Genomic DNA, 20,435 nt, shown 5'->3' with positions numbered 1-20,435 from the left:
GCCTACGAATGATAATAACAATCCTACAACCACCCCCTTGACCAAAGTTGTAGCTGAGAAGTCGCTTTAGATGAGTTTTTTCATAGAATATTATAACGCAGTGATTTCCATATAAACCATACATTGCGTATGTACAACCATATTTCTTTCAAATAACTTCAAACTTTGGTAGAATGCTTTTTATTATAATTAATCGCTTAAGCATAGGAGAGCCAAAACTTCAAAATTTGCATCTGTCCACCCCGACACCATCACAAAGGCATCTTTCAAATCCTTCTAGAATTCCTCGTCCAAAATTTCTGATAGTCTGCCAAAAGTATTGCAACCAAGATTCTCAATTTGGTTTAAAAAAAAGAGAAGCCTCTGTGCATTTCTTTAGATTTTTCTTGAATTATTCCTGCAGAGCTTTTTAGATTATCTCATAACTATTCCAACACTCTGCTACACTAAACTTCGTAATAAATGAGTTCATCTTCCCAAGTCGATTCTCTTATCAGTAGATGCATACTGATAGCCGAAATTCATAACTGATATTGGAGAGAAGTTATCCGTTTATGAGTGTTGAGAATGTTCAAGAGACGTATTGTTTCGTTTTCAAAATTATTAGAAAGGTTTTAAGCCTTACATACAGACCCTACCACCCTAATTGGGATCTAAACCTACCTGTGAACTGTTTGTATCCGCCCAGAATCTTGTGCTTCCACCATTTAACAATATTCCCCGCCATGTTTGGTACGGTTTGCAATACCAAGCCACCTTTCCCGTGCTGTCTTGGTCACTTGTTCCGAAACGGTGTTATTATCAACCCAACGCAACCTTAAGCGCGTTTCTCGCCTTTGGAGGATCTTCTGAACCTCCTCTCCGATCCTAACGGGCAACGATCACCACCACCTTGGACATCGTCTTCAAAAACATTGCCGCACTCGGTCGCGCATTCATTGCGTTGCGTTTTCTTCTTGTGCCCCGATACCCGGTTTTCTTCGGAGGCGAGAAATGTATCCACACTATTCAATTTTCACTCTACTGCCATATTTCCACACAGCTTTTCACCGACATTTTTTGATCAAAACACACGATCTTGCGCTTCGTTTCGCTTCTTGCCCGTTTTCTTCTTCTTGGGGTTGAAACTTCTCTTTAGCACACCACCGACGATTGCTTTTCTTTCTCTATTTTCTCGCCTTTTCCACCGATTCTTCTTTCCCGTATCTTCGTTAGAGGTACCTTGATATTGGACAACAACGGCAGCATGAATCCGTCGTAGAATGGGAATGGAGAGCACGGAAAACCCTCTTCTGTGCGTATCGTTTCAGATTCTACAGATTCTACAGATTCTACTACAAACGTCCCGCACTCGCCTGCCTCTAGCAACGGAGCGAGTGTTGTGTTCAGAGCTAGCCCAAGACTTCAGCTATAGCAGTGTGTTATTGGTTCCAATCGAAACCGCGGAGAATGCGACGTGCGGAAATGGAAACGCGCGCGCGGGTGGATAGCTGTCTACGCGAAGAATTCTCCGTCTTTGCGCCGTCCGTTGCCGAAAAACACGCAAGCAGGCATTCAGTCGACGATCCAAAAAAAAAATCTACGATCTCGCGCTCGAGAGAAGACACAAAAAAGTGGAATATTTTGCCTCCTTATCCACCACACAGGCACCGACAAAAAAGCCACACCGACAAATATTATTCTTCCCTGTTTCGTCGCCACACCACTCTTGCAGGTCGCGCACATACAACGGACCCGCCTTCACCCCTTGTGTATTGTTAATTCAGAGAAATTTTTACAACTTTTTGTTTGTGTTGCCTCCGCCACCATACCAGCCTTCTTCAATTCAGTTTTCGGCCGTGTCGTCCTCCTTTGCCCTCGATGATGATGATAGTCTTCGCTCGCTCGCTACGCTCTACCGACACGGCACAACAACAACATCGACGTCTTCTTCGGTCTTTCCACGTTACACACGAACTTGAGGGGTTTTCGTAAACACACACGCTCTCACCGAGGCCCCCGTTGTACGAAAATATGCTCTGGATGTATGCAAACGTCGAGAGTTCACGTAGCTGTCAATTTCCATACAAAACTCCACCGCGCTCAAATCCGTAGATCGTAGTTCATAACTTGGGACTACCTATATCTGCGTCCACCACCATCCACAATTCAGAACTTTTCGAGTCGTTCAATGATTTCACAGTTCCAAAACAGTCCACCGATGTTCACATTTATCAACCACGGCAACACCATCAACATGGATTCCCCCGAAAACAGTCCTTGAAATCACTGTACTCCGACTACGAACGGTGTGCTATCCTGAAGCTTAGTCCCTTCAGCAATCCATCATCCTTGAAACTACAACTGCCTGTCCCTTGCATACCTAGACGAGTACAACGAACAGGACAAACAAACGGCCCAACATATATTTTCCTATTTTGTATTATTCCTTGGCCTGCACAATCCCCATGGGATATAATGTCTTCAATATCTACACACGCGCGCTCTCTCTGCCTCTGTCTCTCTATCAGTGTGTTTCTCTGTGTATATCTCCGGTTCCCGCTCGAGCAGATTCCGTCGTTGTTCCATCCGAACAAGTGGGTAGTTGAAATGGTACTGACGGTCCAGAGCGAGCCGTCGTCGCGGATAGAGACTCCACTACCTTACGACGACGACGACGATTGAGTACAGTTCGGATTCGAATAGTAGGGTACTGACTGGGTTGTGGTATGCTGCCATGTGGCCACTTGATACAAAAGTTTTCGGTCCCGTGTCCTGGCTATTGTTTGAGAAATGAATCATTTTAGACCAAAAATATGGCTCCGTTAAGCTTGATTTACCCTTGAGCCTTGATGAAATGAGTTGAATAAAGAAGATATTTTGACTAATGACCTATCATAATTTCAGATGAAATTGATGATTGTTCACTGTTTCTTTATGCCTAGTTTTCAAGATATTTTCAATTCCAACAAATATATATATATATAGCCAAAATATAAGTAACTTCACGAGCTCATAGGCAAAACATTCCTATGAAAGGTTTTTTTTTTGCTGAAAATTATCTTCAAAATATTAAATGAATGACCCTTTGGTGAAACTAAGCACTCGTGTAAGTGATGGTTCAATAAAACTAACAGTACCGCTGTGCGGGGTGACATTGGGCCTAGGGGGTGACTTTGACCGCCCTTTTTGGTGCATCTCACGGCTAGTAAGGGAGTCAAAAAACTAATCCATGACCATCTAGTGGCTATATATAACGTATTCTTGAAGCTTGCCACATTGTTTTCATTATTCTGGTTTTAGTTTGCTGTAAAAAACTTGGCCCAAAGTCAGCCTTATGGCCCAATGACACCCCGCATGACGGTAATATTGAATAAATAAATACAATTAACTGTAGAACATTTAAATATCTCATATGAAACCGAATGTGTCATCAAAATGAACAAATTCAGGGAGCAGGATCCTGTTCTTAGCATTTTGGATTCGGCAATGTGGTAAACGCGCAGCTATTCAGCAAGACCAGGCTGAGGGTCGTTGGTTCGAATCCCACCGGTCGAGGATCTTTTCGGGTTGGAAATTTTCTCGACTTCCCAGGGCAAAGAGTATCTTCGTACCTGCCACACGATATTCACATGCAAAAATGGTCATTGGTAAAGTAAGCTCTCAGTTAATAACTGTGGAAGTGCTCATAAGAACACTAAGCTGAGAAGCAGGCTTTGTCCCAGTGGGGACGTTACGCCAGAAAGAAGAAGAAGAAGAAGAAGAAAAAGAAGTGCTCATATTTGGCCACAATATGCGTCGTACTGAACCGCATCTTATTTCAAAGTATCAGACAATTCAGCCGAGAAAAAAAAACCCTATGCCGATGTGAATCATGGAAGTACCCAATTTGTTCTGCTCCTCATATAATTTTCGATGACGAAATCTGCATCGAGGATATCTGATCCGCGGATGTCTAATCCGCTTGAAATTTGAGACTATTACCATGTTTAAAATTAAAAGTTTGTAACTGCTCTAGACTACTATATGTGTTTAGTATGGTTTAGGAAAATCAGCAATTTTTAACATATATAAACATTTTTAATGCATGAAACTACACTATAAACACAAACTTTAAATTTATCATAATTAAAATAAACTGTGCTCATATACAGTTCAGTACCTGGGTAACATTTGAAGCTGAATAACAGTTTCCTCTGCTAGAAAAGGCAGCAGATTTTCATTGAAATCTGTCAAAACAAAACAGAAATCTGGTGAATCAAATGGGAAGCTGATAAGAAATTGGTCCAGCAGCAAAATATAGATTCCTTGAGGGTTATCGTTTAATGTAAAATGTAAATCGAATTGATATCTATGCTAAAATCAAGCGTGATATAATAAAGTAAAAAAATCAGCAATGATATAATCGAGAAATTAGTTTACTGGACAGAGTAAAGTACGCATTCGCTGTTTTTTTTATACAAAACGGTCAACTTCAAAACGAACTGAAATGAACTTAAAAGTAATGCAAACTTGAGATAACATGAAAAGTCGAGTTTGGGTCGACTTATATGCATTCGGAGTTCAATTGAGTATAATTGTAATGATTATGAATTTTTGGAAAACGTATTCAGACAGACTGGACCAAGTATTTTTAATAGTTACCGGAAATCGTACCCCAGGCATTCAAAATATCAAAATATTTACATTATTCGCTATAATAATGAAACTTATCTACTTGATGATACATCTATAACAACATAGCATCGGAATATTAAGAACCGATAGAGTTCTTAACGTATCCTTAAAACTCAAAAAAAATACCGTGCACCCCCGCTAATTTGAACGGTACCTCATGCAAACCATCGGGGTTCATTTTTAGTTTGAACATCTGGTCACCCTAAAACCGTGATTCTGGTTACCCCTTTGGCTGTTTTGTTTTGATTCTGCATTCCGTTCCACAGCGTTTCATTTAACTTTACTCCGTTCCATGAACCATATGCCGTTTGAACCATTTTTAATCTGAACGATGTGCAAATCAACGGGGTACAGATTAAAAAGTGTTCAGATTAAAAGTGGTCAAAACAACGGGGGTACCCGGTAATCTAGTCTAGTCTGTCTGAACACCGACCATTTCATATTACAAAAAATACACATTTTGTAAGATATCATTCATACATTTCAAAGTTATTTTAAATACACCATGAAAAATATCAATATAGTTTAAAATGGTTGAAAATGTAATCCTGAAGTCGTAGTTATTCGGAGTGTATTGACAACTATGTACTAAAAATATTTATCGGTATTTAACAGAACAGAATACCATAAATTTTCTAGCCATTTTTCAACACAAACTAAATTTTCTTAGTAAGAGAGGTGTACCAGTTTTCGCCACCCTAAGGAAAAATGCTGTGATTTCATTAATCAAACGACCTTTGATTACTGTAAGTAAGTTAAACGAAAGCTTTCAATTCATGTTGAGCAGCAAAAATATAAAATCTATTCAGAAACTTTGTTTTTGTATTGCCACCTACGTTGTTTTCTTATGAAGGGTGGGAGTAGTGTTGGATCCGTTGAATTTGTTGCATGCTCCTTGTGGGCGAGCGGTGGAATCCGGATCCATTGTGTCCGATTTGCGTTTCGCGGAAGAAAAAAAACGAAGTGTGCCGGTGGGAGAGTAAGTGAAAAGTGCCGCGATCGGTTAGTTCTGTTTGATCTTTCGACCTTGACGCTAGCTCCTACGGGGACCAGCGACGAGGGCAGGATCAAACATGTCGCGCGTCGGTCTAGTAAGTGAAAAAGTGGCGTGATCGGTTAGTTCTTTTTGATCCTTTGACCTTGACGCTTGCTGCTGGGCAGTGCGTCAAGAAAGCTAAGTTTTTTTTCCTTTTCGGGTCGCGCGCCTTTTTTTTTCTGAGTGCTTTTATATAGCCGAGCAAACGGCTGAGAGTGGATTGTGGCTGCACAGTGAAGGATAAAGGATCAATTGGTGAGCTCGTTTCATGCTACTATTTCTAATCTATAAAATATGTATGACTGCACATTTAATCGTTACAATTGTGGGACGTAAATATGAATTTTCAACAAACTATGAATTGTTCGTCACTGTGAGTGTCGACACAAACTCTGATTCATGAATTATTTATGTTTCACATTTTTTTTATTTTCAGAACACCCCTTTTTACCTTTATTTTTGTAATTAAAAAAAAACTTTGAATGGTTCGACACTACAAGTGTAGACTTGCGAAAAGTTCACTTTATTCAACAAACTTTGGATGGTTCGCCACTGTAAGTGTCGGCATAAGAATAAGAGTGTTCTATGATGTTCCAACCAATCAAGTTTTTTGTTTCTTTTCAAATAAGTAAAATATAATAACACATGCTTTCGTCCTGACAGCTGTAGGAATGTTACTGTTGTCTTCCGCAGCAGAGAGAAAACAGAAATTCCGAGATTTCAAAACAACCTTTATTTTGGTGGAGTTTTAATATCCTGCAATAGTTTAATAAGCTTTAATCCACAATTTAACTTAATTATAAAAACTTACGTTTAGTCAAATCTCTCTCGCGTTTACGACAATTCTGTTTGTTGAAGCCTTATGTTCGCGGTCTTCACTGGCGCTTTGAGGTCTAAATTATTGCTTTAATGAATTTCAAGATATTTATGCCAATTCAATTATTTTACCTTTAGCTCGAGTTACTTCAACAGCTATTTAGGGTTAGGTTTATATGTAGTTTAAAGCACGAAATCTGAAGAAGGAATACTTAGATAGTAATAAATGTAATTTTAAGATAAACACCCATACATACTGTGATATCTATAGATTAAGCTAATTAGCATAATAAACTACAATATTTAACTGAATGATTAATATTTGATTTACACTGCATGAGCACAATCTGGCTAGATCGACAATGACTTTCCAATTCATCCTCTATTATAATACAATGTTGATATTGCTTCTCAGCTATCTTGTCACTGCCATACCCTGCATATCTGCGCTCCATGGGCGCACGCCTCGTCCTCACAATGGGCGCGGCTTGTATACATGTCGAAAGAGCGCTGTAGCACCGAGGGGTCGCAACAGTCCCCCCCAGTATGCCGACATCAGGATCGGCTTACTCAACTTCGCTCTTGACGTCGAGAACCGCTATCTTAACGGCAGGTCTCTCGTAGATCCCCTTCATCGTTTGAATCGTTGCTCTACGCACTTGTCCGTCTCGATTGGTTGTTCCTATTACCCGACCTTTCGGCCAGCAGTTCCTGGGATGTTCCGGATCGGTAATTACCACTATATCGCCGACTTCAATCGCTTTTACCTTCTGATGCCACTTAGTACGTCTTGTGATTTCTGGAAGGTACTCTTGTAGCCATCGTTTCCAGAAACGATTGGCCATAACTTGGGACAGCTCGTGTCCGTGCCGTCTAACCACAAGGTTGTCGCTACAGAGCGTCAACGGTTTAGCACCGTCAGACGACCCAAGCAAAAAATGATTGGGTGTCAGGGCTGGCGCAGATTCATCATCGACCGGTACATCTGTTAGCGGCCGTGCATTCAACACTCCTTCCACTTCTACCAGCGCATTTCTTAGCTCCTCGTCATTAGGACGTCTGTTTCCCACGATTTCTCCCAGATTTCTTTTCACACTTTGAATCAATCGCTCCCAGCTACCACCCATGTGCGGCGAGGCAGGGGGATTGAAATGCCAAGCCGTTTGTGGGCTGGTGAACTCCTTCATAATCATCTCTTGGTCTACGGTTTTAAGTGCTTCGCGTAACTCACGATCTGCTCCAATAAAATTCGTGCCTCTGTCGCTATAGAACGACACCGGAGTACCTCGTCGAACGACGAAGTTTCGGAGTGCCATAATGCACGAGTTAGTGCTCAATGAGTGGGCAATCTCCAAATGTACGGCCCGAACAGTAAGGCAGGTTAGTAAGACCCCCCACCTCTTCTCAACCCTTCTTCCCAATGTGACCTCAATGGGACCGAAATAGTCGACCCCTACATGAGAGAACGGACGAGTATAGGCAGCCAATCTGGCTGGGGGAAGGTCTGCCATCTCCGGTGGCTTTGGAATCGCATCTCGATTTTTGCATCGTTGACAATTGCTTCTAACTTTCTTGAGAGCTACTCGCAAGCGAGCGATGCAGAAGCGTTGTCGTACCTCGTTCAAAACGGTTCTTTGATTTCGATGATGGAATTTTTCGTGATAGTATATGATCACTAGTCGTGTGAGAGGATGATCTCGTGGCAAGATGATCGGGTTCTTTGCATCGTCCAGCAGAAATTCGCAGGCGTCAACTCTCCCTTTCATCCTTAGCACATTATTTGCATCTAAAAAAGGACTGAGCTTGTAGATGACACTACTCTTCAATATTTGCTGGCACTGTTGATTATGGTTGCTGTTCGACTTGAGGAGTTCTATTTCATCGGCGTAGACGTCGTATTGTGCAGCTCGGTATTGATGGATCTCTGCTTGCTGTAGCTCGTCACTAGAAAATGGCCCCGTAATCATGCCATTCTTCTTCACAAGACGTTGACAATTGGTTACGAAGCGTTTTACATAGCATGTCACTCGCAAGAGGCGTTTCCAGCTTGAAAAGTGGCTTGCTGGAATCAGTGGTTCTGATGCATGGCAATGGAAGAGAGCACTGGGTCGTAGTTCTTCCTCTGTAGTGCTATCTTTATATGACGGTGGAGGCCAGAATTCCGGGGGCTGCCACAGATATTCCGGACCTCTAAACCATCTGCTGGTTTCACTCAGATCCGGTCTCCGCTGCCACTTAGTTCCATCGTCCGCCACGTTGAGTTTGGATGGAACCCATCTCCATTCCCACTCTTCCGTTGAATCCAAAATTTCGCTTATCCGCACGGCTACGTATGGGCTGTATCTGCGATGGTCAGACTGTAGCCAACATAGGACATTTCTAGAGTCCGACCAAAAGAAACGTTTGGATATCGGCAACGCCAGCTCTGGCATCATGCTGTTGATCAGCCTCGTTCCGATTACAGCGGCTGTAAGCTCCAGTCGTGGAATAGAGAGATATTTAAGAGGGGCGACGCGAGTCTTGGCACACATCAACATGCACTCTATTTGGCCTGCTTCTTCAAAACGAAGATAAACAGCTGCAGCCATACCATTCTCGCTGGCGTCCACGAAAATGTGTGCTTGTATTTCCGTTGCTGAGCCGGCCGATGTTACCTTACGATAGCAACGCGGTAAACTAACTTGTTCCAGTAAAGGAAGTAGTTTGACCCAAGCTTTCCACGCTTCAAATTGTTTGTCTTGGATCAGCTGTCCCCATTGAACTCCAGAGCGCCAGACTTCCTGTAGAACGATTTTAAGGTGCATCAGATAGTTTGATATTAGACCTAAAGGGTCGAAAACTGTCATCAGAACTCGGAGTACTTCATTCTTTGTAGGACGACGTGTTCCTTCGAGCAGAGCTTCATCAAAACGTGTCCAGGAAACCTTGAACGTGAAACAGTCGTTTGCTGTGTTCCACCACATTCCTAAGACTTTCTCTGTCTCCAACTCCGCTGTCAAGTCCAGATTCTTCTGCGCAGTTCGTTCGTCATTCCTTCGCAATTCTGCTAGAACACGAGGCGAATTCGATATCCAGTTCCTTATCTCAAATCCTCCTTCCGCGTGAACAAACCGCACGGCTTTTGCCAGTTCAATAGCAGCTTCCTCTGTCTCCTCACTCGCCAACATATCATCTACATAATGTTTCTTTACTATTGCGTCGGTAGCTGCTGGATATTGTTGTTTAAACCTTTCTGCATTGTGGTTCTTAACGAACTGAGCTGTACTCGGAGAGCAGCAAGCGCCGAATGTCATGACGTTCATAACGTATGTGTCCGGTTCCTGATCTGCGGTTCCCCTCCAAAGAAATCGTTGGCAGTGTTGGTCCACCGGTCGTATTCGAACCTGGTGGAACATTTCGCGGATATCTCCGCATATTCCGATTCGGTATTTTCTAAACTGACACAGTACAGCTGGTAGGGATGTCAGCTCATCTGGTCCTGTCAGTAACGCTGAGTTCAGCGACACACCGTGAAAGGCCGCTGCAGCGTCCCAGACAATACGCACCTTTCCAGGTTTATTCTGATTAACCACAGGGAAGACTGGAAGATACCAGACTCGTTGTTGTTTTTCCTCAAGTTCCTCGGTAGTCAATTTACGAATATAACCCTTAGCCAAATAGTCAGCAATCTTTTCATGTAATGTACTCGCCAACTCAGGATCCCGTTCCATTCGCTTCTCTAAGCAGCTGAACCGCTGTAATGCCATCGGCTTATTATCCGGCAATCGAATCTTCTCGTAGCGCCATAATAGCCCAGTTTCGTATCGGTCACCATCGAAGCGTGTCAATGCCTGCAACATAGTTTGAGCACGTTCGTTTTCACTTGATACACAGTTCTTCTCTGGTTTCGATATACCTAGAGCTTCGAGGCTGAAGAATTTCTTCACTGCGTCATGCAGTCCTTCATCGGAACGCAGATTACACTCGCAGATGTGATAGGTTCGAAATACCACATTCTTCGACTCTGGACGGTTGCAACTACCGTATATTGTCCATCCTAGTAGGGTTTTAACGGCAATTGGTTCGCCCTCCTTGCCTTCACGACTGTTTCGGACGAGTGCTACCTTGGCATGTTTCACCCCGATCAGGATTCGGGGTCGGACGTCCTGATAGGATTGTACCGGGAGGTTGCGAAGATATGGGAAATGCTCTCTCAGCATATCCACATCGAGAGTCTGAGCCGGCAACTGCAAGTCTCCAACTGTGCGAACATCATTGAGCAGAAATTTCTTTCCAGATTGTCCACTTATCGCAACATCAACGCTTAGGGATTCCGCTTCAAACCGATGAGTCCCGCCAGTCCATTTCAGACAAAGTGGCGCTGACTTACCCGACACTTCTAAATCCTTTGCTAAGTCTTGATCAATCAATGTCAGTTCCGAACCGTCATCCAGAAATGCATAGCAATCAATCTGTTTCTTGATTCCGAACAACGTAACCGGAAGATAACGGAACATTCTTACCCCGGAGCTCGACAAATGAGTGTTCACGTTCGTTTCTTCTTGCAAAGGTCGTCTTGTACCGTTGCTGGGCCCAGAAGCAACTGCCAAGTCTTTATGCAACAGTTCATGATGCTTGAAAGTGCAATTATTCTTTCCACATGGCTTAGCATCACATTTTCCGCTGTGTTGCCTGAGACACCGGCGGCATATGCGAAGTTCACGAACAGTAGCCCACCTCGCCTCATAGGAAAGTTCTAAAAACCGCGGACATTTTCCAGCATTCCTGCATCCTCCCTTACAAACCGCGCAACATTTGGTAGAAGCGGCTTCGGTAATCTTCTTTTCCGGTTTATAGCACTGGTATTCCGAAGGTTTCTGTCTTGGAACATCTGAAGTTGAGAAGTTAGAATGTGTATTCAAGAACGCTTTGTTTTTTGGTTTGCTGTGAGCTTGCTGTTCAGTAGACTGAGTGCCACAAACCAAACAAGCATCCTCCGCCACGGAATAGATCCATTTGCTGTAAGCGAACAAGCTTACCTTGTTCAACTTCCTTTGATGCCTCGCCCAATCAAGTTTGAGAGAAGGTGGCAGCTTACCAACAAGCTCATTGAGCAAGGTAACGTCTCGCTTGTACTCCTTTCTCCCGCAGGCATCTATTGTGCTACACAAGTTCTGTACTGCCAACGCATGTTCAATCAGCTTGTCCATCGCATCCGCTTTGATCGGTGACATTCCCAGTACCTTTGCTCGTAACGTATTGATGATAGCTTGAGGCTGACCGAATCGTAACTTCAGAGCACTGATTGCCTTTGGTACCGTCGAAGGAAGCATGAGAAAACTTCGGACAGTGTTGAGAGCATCGTCTTTCAGACAGTTCCGTAACCGAATCATATTTTCTTCATCTCTATAACCGCACATCCTCGTTGTGCTCTCATAGGTTGACAAGAACATCGGCCACTCCTCCGGGTTTCCGCTAAATTTCGGTAAATCTCGTGGAACAACTTGCCGGGCAGCTATTTGTTCCGGTGAGAGTGCCACTAGTGCAGGACATGATTTGCTCTGGACCACCGATGTTGCTTTTGGACGACAGGAACCTTTCGGCGTTGATTGCTTGCAAGGCTTGAATGGTACTTCACTCTCGTCGCTGTCATCTTCCGGGAGTCCAGTGGATGATTCTTCCTCGCTCGTCTCGTCATCAACGCTCGAATCCTCACTTGTATCGGATGTTGATCTTGAATCGTCTGACCGTGAACTTTCGTCCGTTTCTTGGTCCTGTAACCACGATGACACCTTTTCCGCTGGATCTTGCTGGTCATCAGCTACGCAGGAACGTACACTTCGGTTCGATGCAACTTCGGCTATTTCCTCCAGCAAACTGAATTTCCTCTCCAACAACTCTCGCTTCCTCTTCATCTCTTCTTCCATGAGGGTTTGCTCTGCTTCAAGTTTCTTCAGCTGCACTTCTAACACCATCCGCTCCGACCTTCTTGATGACGTCGACATAATTGATTTGGCGTCCTTTGTTCCAGCTACTGGTTTATCCTTTCCTGATTTCGAAGAGACCTCCGGTATTTTGTTGGTCCTCGTCGTACCAAATTCCTGCTCAATTACCTTACTCCGCTGCCTACCACTCGTAGTCACCTTGTCCACCTTCTGCGCCTTTTTCTTGTCCACGGAGTGCTTGGCCGATTTGCACGGTTTCTTCTCCTTCGTCTTCGTGCTGACTTTCTTGGGCTTCCGTGACTTCAGGGTTTCCAACTTCGGGTTCGACTTCTTCTGGTACGCCGCCGCGGTTACGCATCTACAGCAATTCCAGCTATTTTGTTCGACCTCTCTGGTCACTCCTACACAGTCAAAATGATGCCAATCATCACACGAGTCACACTGGACCATGAGGCTGTTATCGGCCTTGTTACAGGTACGACAACTATTCGGTTCGTACGTGATTACGGTCTTTGGGTCTTGGTTATCAAGGGGAGATTTACTGTATGAGCAAGAGGGGTGAGATGGGGGGATTTCGGTATTTTTGGAGATTTGATCTCCTGATTTACCGTTAGACGTTTCACCTGCCTTACCTGCTGTTTTCACGTTCATCTCGGACATCTTCTTGCCAGAAGAAGGCCGTGCTCTACGTAAAGAATTCAGCACGAAGATTCCGATAAACGGCTGTAATCGCAGCAGCTAACCAACGTCGGCTTCGGCAAGACCTCGTTAGCACCACCGTAAACGATATTAAAAATTGTTGTCTTCCGCAGCAGAGAGAAAACAGAAATTCCGAGATTTCAAAACAACCTTTATTTTGGTGGAGTTTTAATATCCTGCAATAGTTTAATAAGCTTTAATCCACAATTTAACTTAATTATAAAAACTTACGTTTAGTCAAATCTCTCTCGCGTTTACGACAATTCTGTTTGTTGAAGCCTTATGTTCGCGGTCTTCACTGGCGCTTTGAGGTCTAAATTATTGCTTTAATGAATTTCAAGATATTTATGCCAATTCAATTATTTTACCTTTAGCTCGAGTTACTTCAACAGCTATTTAGGGTTAGGTTTATATGTAGTTTAAAGCACGAAATCTGAAGAAGGAATACTTAGATAGTAATAAATGTAATTTTAAGATAAACACCCATACATACTGTGATATCTATAGATTAAGCTAATTAGCATAATAAACTACAATATTTAACTGAATGATTAATATTTGATTTACACTGCATGAGCACAATCTGGCTAGATCGACAATGACTTTCCAATTCATCCTCTATTATAATACAATGTTGATATTGCTTCTCAGCTATCTTGTCACTGCCATACCCTGCATATCTGCGCTCCATGGGCGCACGCCTCGTCCTCACAATGGGCGCGGCTTGTATACATGTCGAAAGAGCGCTGTAGCACCGAGGGGTCGCAACAGTTACATTTAGGTATTTGTTCAACAAACTTTGAATGGTTCGTCACCTAAAGTGTCGGCATAATTTTCCACTACATAGAAATTGTTCATATCAAATGAAAATATTATATTTACAAATAAGCATGTATATATCTCACAAATCATTATTTATCATGGTCTAATCGCTTATCAAAGTGAATCCTGTGACCCAACGACCCTTCCCATTAACAAACATCCCTCCCAGTAACCTTTGTGGAGATGCAGAGGCAAACACGGTCTCCAAATAGCAAAGGTTACACACTAACATTCCATCCCCCAATCCCACCTGACTGCAAGGACGTGGCCGGCGCCGTTATTGACCCTGTATAAATAGAGGCACTGAATTATGCACATTGAAGAAGATTATGGCCAATCCCAGCCAAACTTCTAGTTGATTCTTTGTGCATTTTCACTGACTTCGGTCAATCACGGAATAGCAACCATTGATATGTGTAGTCAGTCTAAGCTCTAAGCTCTAAGCCACCTACGTTGTTTTCTTATGAAGGGTGGCAAATCAGGAACACCATGGCGAAACAAGGTGCAAAAGAGAAATTTTTTGAAGGAAATAGATTTTTTCTACTATTTTCTGAGCAAATTTTGTGGTTTCTAGGAATGTTTCCGCATCATCTTAAAGCAGTTTAGCGAACACTAAACTATATATATAATGCGGGGTGGCGAATAACTGGCACATGGCGAATACCGGTACACCTTCCCTATAGACTGAAATTCAAGTTTTTCAGTTTAAATAATTGAACTACAGTCACCTCACAATTATAGATCAGCTAAGCGTCATTTTTGTAGAATTAAATATGATTACAAATCTTAGTGATCTTGTACAAAACAATATTACCCGCCTGACAATGCCGAATATAGTTGTTTTCGAGAATACATATAAAAAATCGCGGTTATTTACGAAAAAGTGTCGATTTCGATAGATATTTCAAACGAAACAGGAGAATCCCTATTATGGATCAAATCGACTCATATTATGGATCAGAACACTATAAAATCAATTTATCTGTGAAGTAAACGAATGGTGTGTTAGTGAAAGTATACCTTTCGGCGTTTCTTTCGGAATCGTCTTATCGTTGATTCATAACTGTGGTACGGGTTTCAATGCCCACAGTTATGAATCAACGATTCTATGAATACGGATAACATTTTATTTCATACGGATGAATTAAATATGCAAGAAGATGTTATGATTGATTGCAATGCTGTACAGATTTATGGTTCACGTAGATAGAATGTGTTCTGCGTAATTGCAACTCTGAGATATTCTCCGTTTAATCCAACTTTGATCCATATCTGTGTGCTATCCATAGTTGTGGGTGACTGTACATAAAATGTTTTAATTTCTGACCCATAGTGCGCATAATGAAAATAACAAGAATTTGATACAGGAGGAAATTCAAAATTTATTGATTTTATGTAAATCTTTCATTTGACAAAACAGAATGAATGAAACTTACAAAGAGTAGTGTTTGGTCCGAGGGGGGCAACACATCCAGATCACCATTTAGATGCATTTTTGGATAAAATCCTATTATTTTAGTTTCAGTGTATTATTATAGATTTGATGTGCTTCACGCGCTGACATCTTCTTTGCAGTTGGCTGTTATTTTCATGTAATTTGATGACATATTTCAGCGAGACTTTCAACCAAACCACCATACAAAAACCGAGTGTTCGGAATATGAGTCTGTTCGGAATTTAAGACAAAACGGTAAAAGACTCACCTACAGGATAATGCTTCCAGAGGACGTTTTGCCCTTTGAAAGAAGCACCGCACTAGACAATGGACTAGCATGTATCGCCCATTGAACCCACACTCCTTGACTCGACGTGGCTAAATGCTTGGTAACACTAGTTGCACGACCACGAAGCCCACAAAATGCTTTATATAACTAGGTTAAGTTATTTGAAAGAGTTTTTTTTTCTCTTATAAGTAGGTTATATCAATTGACCTGTAACAATTCTAAAATGCTACGGAAATTGAAATGTAATATGTTGTAGACAAAATATTAATAACAGCTTAATTTAGTTTTACCAAATAAGGATGATAGTGTTTTCTAACACAGAACACCCAGATACAAGATATGAATGTAATGTTTGGAATGATACTAATAAAGGATTCATAAAAATGAATAGTTTAAAATTATACTACTGAACAAATAAAAAAAAAATCAAACGCACCACCTGGGAAACGATTGTACTCGCGCTGATATACGGGTCTAGAGGGTGTGTGTTTGACCAGAGCGGCAAATGGGTGGCGAACGAACGAACGACAGAACGGGCGCGCGGGTAGCAGAACGAACCATTGCACGAAAACATTTATGCTCTACGAGGAGGGAACAGAAGGCGGGCGGACGGCGGTGTTGGGCCGTGTTATGTTGCACGTGTGTGAATGGGAAGTTATGCTGCGTGCAGTTCGGCTGCTGCACACCATTCGACCATCGGTTGCGCGGTGTGAGTGTTTTGATGTTGTTTTCCATTTGCATGCATTCTTCGTTTCCTTGTCGGGTGGTGGTCGTGTGCTTCGTTCAGAAGACTATCGGTGAGGCCATAGTAACGCGTCTGCGTCCGCGAACGCGATGCGATCAAAGGATTTCCTGTTGTTGATATTCTGCTTTGCGGGCTCGCACACGCGGACGCGTCGCTCGACGCGTTTACTATGGCAGCGCCCTATGAATGAAAGAGGGTGGAAAGTGCGGTACTAGATCGGCCGTCCTCGTAGATGTATTGTGGGTTTCCATTTTTGTTATTGATGTGTAGGAACACAACAATGCGAGAGCTGGTGGTAGAAAACATTCTGATTGCAAACTACCGAAAAGCTAAACATTACATATAATTTGCAATTGGATTAGATGGACAAATCGATGTGAAGATTTGCGAAAAAGTTACACGTCTTCTCAGTGAGAATCGAACTCACGACTCCCCGATCTCTAGTTGGGGCGCGTTAACCACTACGCTATGAGAGGACTCATGAACGCAGAAGTTAACCTGAATTCGATTTCAGCTCAATAATCACGTGGTTCTTTTTCGCAAAGTGCACCTCTTTCGGAAGAATTAGATGCCCATCCAAACACAACGCTTTCTATATATATATCCAATGCCTAGCCCGAGAGCGCATTGTTTTTAGGTATAGGAATAGCACACTACACTTCTGCGTTCATGAGTCCTCTCATAGCGTAGTGGTTAACGCGCCCCAACTAGAGATCGGGGAGTCGTGAGTTCGATTCTCACTGAGAAGACGTGTAACTTTTTCGCAAATCTTCACATCGATTTGTCCATCTAATCCAATTGCAAATTATATGTAATGTTTAGCTTTTCGGTAGTTGTTAAACTTCCACTCGGCTGGTTAGCCGTAAAACCACGTTTCATAATTAAAAACAAATATTTATCGAGCAACGGACTCATGTTCCGTAACCGGTCGTTTGAGAAGGTCGCGACCCATTGGAAGCCCACACAATAGATACCTCAGCCAGCGCAGTTGCTGGCTAGTGTAGTGTGCTATTCCTATACCTAAAAACAATGCGCTCTCGGGCTAGGCATTGGATATATATATAGAAAGCGTTGTGTTTGGATGGGCATCTAATTCTTCCGAAAGAGGTGCACTTTGCGAAAAAGAACCACGTGATTATTGAGCTGAAATCGAATTCAGGTTAACTTCTGCGTTCATGAGTCCTCTCATAGCGTAGTGGTTAACGCGCCCCAACTAGAGATCGGGGAGTCGTGAGTTCGATTCTCACTGAGAAGACGTGTAACTTTTTCGCAAATCTTCACATCGATTTGTCCATCTAATCCAATTGCAAATTATATGTAATGTTTAGCTTTTCGGTAGTTGTTAAACTTCCACTCGGCTGGTTAGCCGTAAAACCACGTTTCATAATTAAAAACAAATATTCTGATTGCAGTTTATGAACGAGGCAGTTGAGGTCCACCTGGAAAACGGAACGGTGTACCTATGTAGTTTAAGCACAGATACAGGACGGGTTGGATGACTGTTTTATGCACTTAAACGATTGGATTCGATAATATAGTGCTCATAAAATTTGACCCGCGTATCTACATGAAATCGCTGAGCATATGGGATCCAACCATGCAATTGGTTTTATGAGGTGAACCGACCATGAAGAACTGAGAGCAACCATGCGTCTCCTCCATTTGGGATGTCGTTGAACGTTGGTGGGAACGCATGCTTATTAACTACGGTGAATTAAATATACAGGTCGGACTCGATTATCCGGAGACTCGATTATCCGGTGACTCGATTATCCGGGATTCGATTATCCGGAATTTTAGACTCGATTATCCGGAATTTGATTTTTGATGTTCCTGTTTTTCAATTTTTATGCATAAATCTGAAATAATTTGGCAAAGCAATATACAACATGAATGGTTTTGCAGTTTTGAACGTTTTTAAGAAAAGGGGGGTTTGAAAAAGTGTTTTTTGTGTATGCTGATCAAAAACATTTTTTTTTCTTGGTACGTATTTGGGAAGGCCCAAGCAAGACGGTTTATTTTCGGGACGCCAAGAAGTTTTGCTGTCAGTGTCAGTTTTGTGTTCAGTCGAGAATGGATTACCAACTGGTGAGTTCGTTTCATGCTTATGATAACACATATTTTCTTGAAAGCGTAACTTTTATGTAATATTAAAACAAACTTTGTATGGTTCGTCACTATATGTGTCGGCATTATAATTTTTTCTTATACAATTTGAATATACATATATTTTTCTCTTTTTGACATTATTAAAAATTATTTATTAAAAAAATCTTTTGAATTGTTCGACATTGTGAATGTTGACGTATTTTCTAAAACTTCTACCATATCGAGACAAAATGCACAGTAATACTCATATGTAATTTTCAAACAAACTATGTATGGTTCGTCACTACAAGTGTCGGCATTATTCCTGTTTCATATAAGTTAAAATATAAACATGTAATTTTCAGTTTTCGTCATTAATAAAAACGTCTTTTGAATTGTTCGACATTATAGATGTTGACGTATTTTTCCAAAAACTTCTCGAGACAAAAATACAAAACTAGCTTTAAATACAAGTCGTATTCTTCCCCCTTGTCCATGGATCGCATCACCGACCAGAGGTGACTCCCAGATCTTTTCCTCCCTCACTAATAAACACCCTTCCCGTGGTGATTGTGGAGATGCAGAGGTATTCTCGGTCTCTAGAAGCAACAATCATTACACCCTAACATTCCTTCCCTATCCCAACTGACTGTAAGGACTTGGCCGGCGCCGTTATTGATTAATAATATTAGATCTGCTAAAATTGCACTCCGAGAGTAAGCGGAAACTCGCATCCCTTATTCATTTGGATCGCAGTGCAATTATTACCAGTTCTGATCAATCACGGAGTAGCAACCATTGACATGCACAGTCAGTCTATGCTATGCTATGCTATGCTATGCTGATCAAAAACATTTTTTTTTTTCTTGTAAGTACCCCTGCTGTTCCTAGATATAATTTCTGGCTACGCCACCGCATCATATAAATAAAACAATAAAATAGATAATATTTAAGTTATTGTATCGAAGATTCCAATTTTTTCTTAGCGATTCGATTATCCGGAGGATTCGATTATCCGGAGTGAAATAAAAATCGATACTCCGGATAATCGAGTCCGACCTGTATATCGTGATAAAAACCTAATTTTTGAAATTGTGGTTCTCAGCCAGTTTTGAGTTTCGATCCCAAAACCAAAGTTTTTTGAAATAAACAACGAGAAAAAATGGTTTTAAAATCCCATAAAATGTGTTACGTAATCAACGGTTATGTTACCGTGAAGTCGCCAGTCACCGTACGGCCTCCATTCACCGTGCACAGATTCCTACATAATATTCATACAAATTTCACAAATAATTGTTTTGTTAGTAAAATAATATAGAACTGATCAAATTAAAGCTATGTATAATATTTTGAAGTGCATGAATGGTCTAAAATCGCCTAAATCTATGCTCTGACCATACTCAATCGACCCCGTGGCCTTAATGCTGTAGTAATGTTCTGAAATAAGTATAGCTTTAAATATTGTTGTAGTGTTTCTTCTGTTCAGTGTTGAATCACTGTTGATAGACTCACACTCAAATCTCAATCAATACGCTCTCCCGTGAGAGCAAACTTATTAGAGATTTGCTTCGCAAATCTCAGGCTTGAGATTTTGATACAAAATCGCTTAATCAACTCAAACCGTAAAACATGATTCAGTCGCAAAACCCATCAAAAACTCGTGAAACCCGAATGTTGATGTTTACGTCAGAAAGGATTACTATAAGTTTAGCAGACTAACAAGAAATTATTGCCGTGTTTGAGCAAACTGTGGAAATACGAGACAATGAGTGAAAAAGGTGAGCCAACTCATCCATGATTTTTTGACTTCTGAGCTGCGTGATTGACAACTCACGCATGAAAAATTTCAAGCGTGAGTTATGAGAAATTGAGTTTTTCACAACACTGCTTCTGTTGTGAAATATTTCAAAAGTTACAGAAAATTC

At 41.7% G+C, this 20,435-nt stretch overlaps 2 protein-coding genes across 2 annotated transcripts in view; both read right to left on the bottom strand.

Annotated features, from left to right (window-relative positions):
* The window catches only part of LOC5579210 (protein naked cuticle homolog), a 279,114-nt gene extending 276,506 nt beyond the window's left edge, over positions 1-2,608 (bottom strand). Inside the window, exon 1 of the mRNA XM_021846141.1 lies at positions 664-2,608. Within this exon, the coding sequence (XP_021701833.1) occupies positions 664-727 (64 nt within the window). The 5' untranslated portion in view covers positions 728-2,608. The remainder of the gene's footprint in view (positions 1-663) is intronic.
* A 9,418-nt stretch (positions 2,609-12,026) lies between these two features.
* On the bottom strand, positions 12,027-13,892 carry LOC110675205 (putative histone deacetylase complex subunit cti6). The gene is made up of 3 exons (XM_021839619.1): positions 13,363-13,892; positions 12,121-13,307; positions 12,027-12,065 (listed from the first exon to the last, which is right to left on the bottom strand). The coding sequence occupies exons 2-3, from the start codon at positions 13,090-13,092 to the stop codon at positions 12,027-12,029; spliced, it is 1,011 nt and encodes a 336-aa protein (XP_021695311.1). The 5' UTR covers positions 13,093-13,307; positions 13,363-13,892.
* Between the last annotated feature and the right edge of the window lie 6,543 nt (positions 13,893-20,435).

The sequence above is a fragment of the Aedes aegypti genome, chromosome 2 (assembly GCF_002204515.2).
Source record: "Aedes aegypti strain LVP_AGWG chromosome 2, AaegL5.0 Primary Assembly, whole genome shotgun sequence".
In the NCBI taxonomy this organism is placed as follows: Eukaryota; Metazoa; Arthropoda; class Insecta; order Diptera; family Culicidae; genus Aedes; species Aedes aegypti.
The sequence above is the reverse complement of the archived record's forward strand: the minus strand, read 5'-3'. Positions and strand labels throughout refer to the sequence as shown.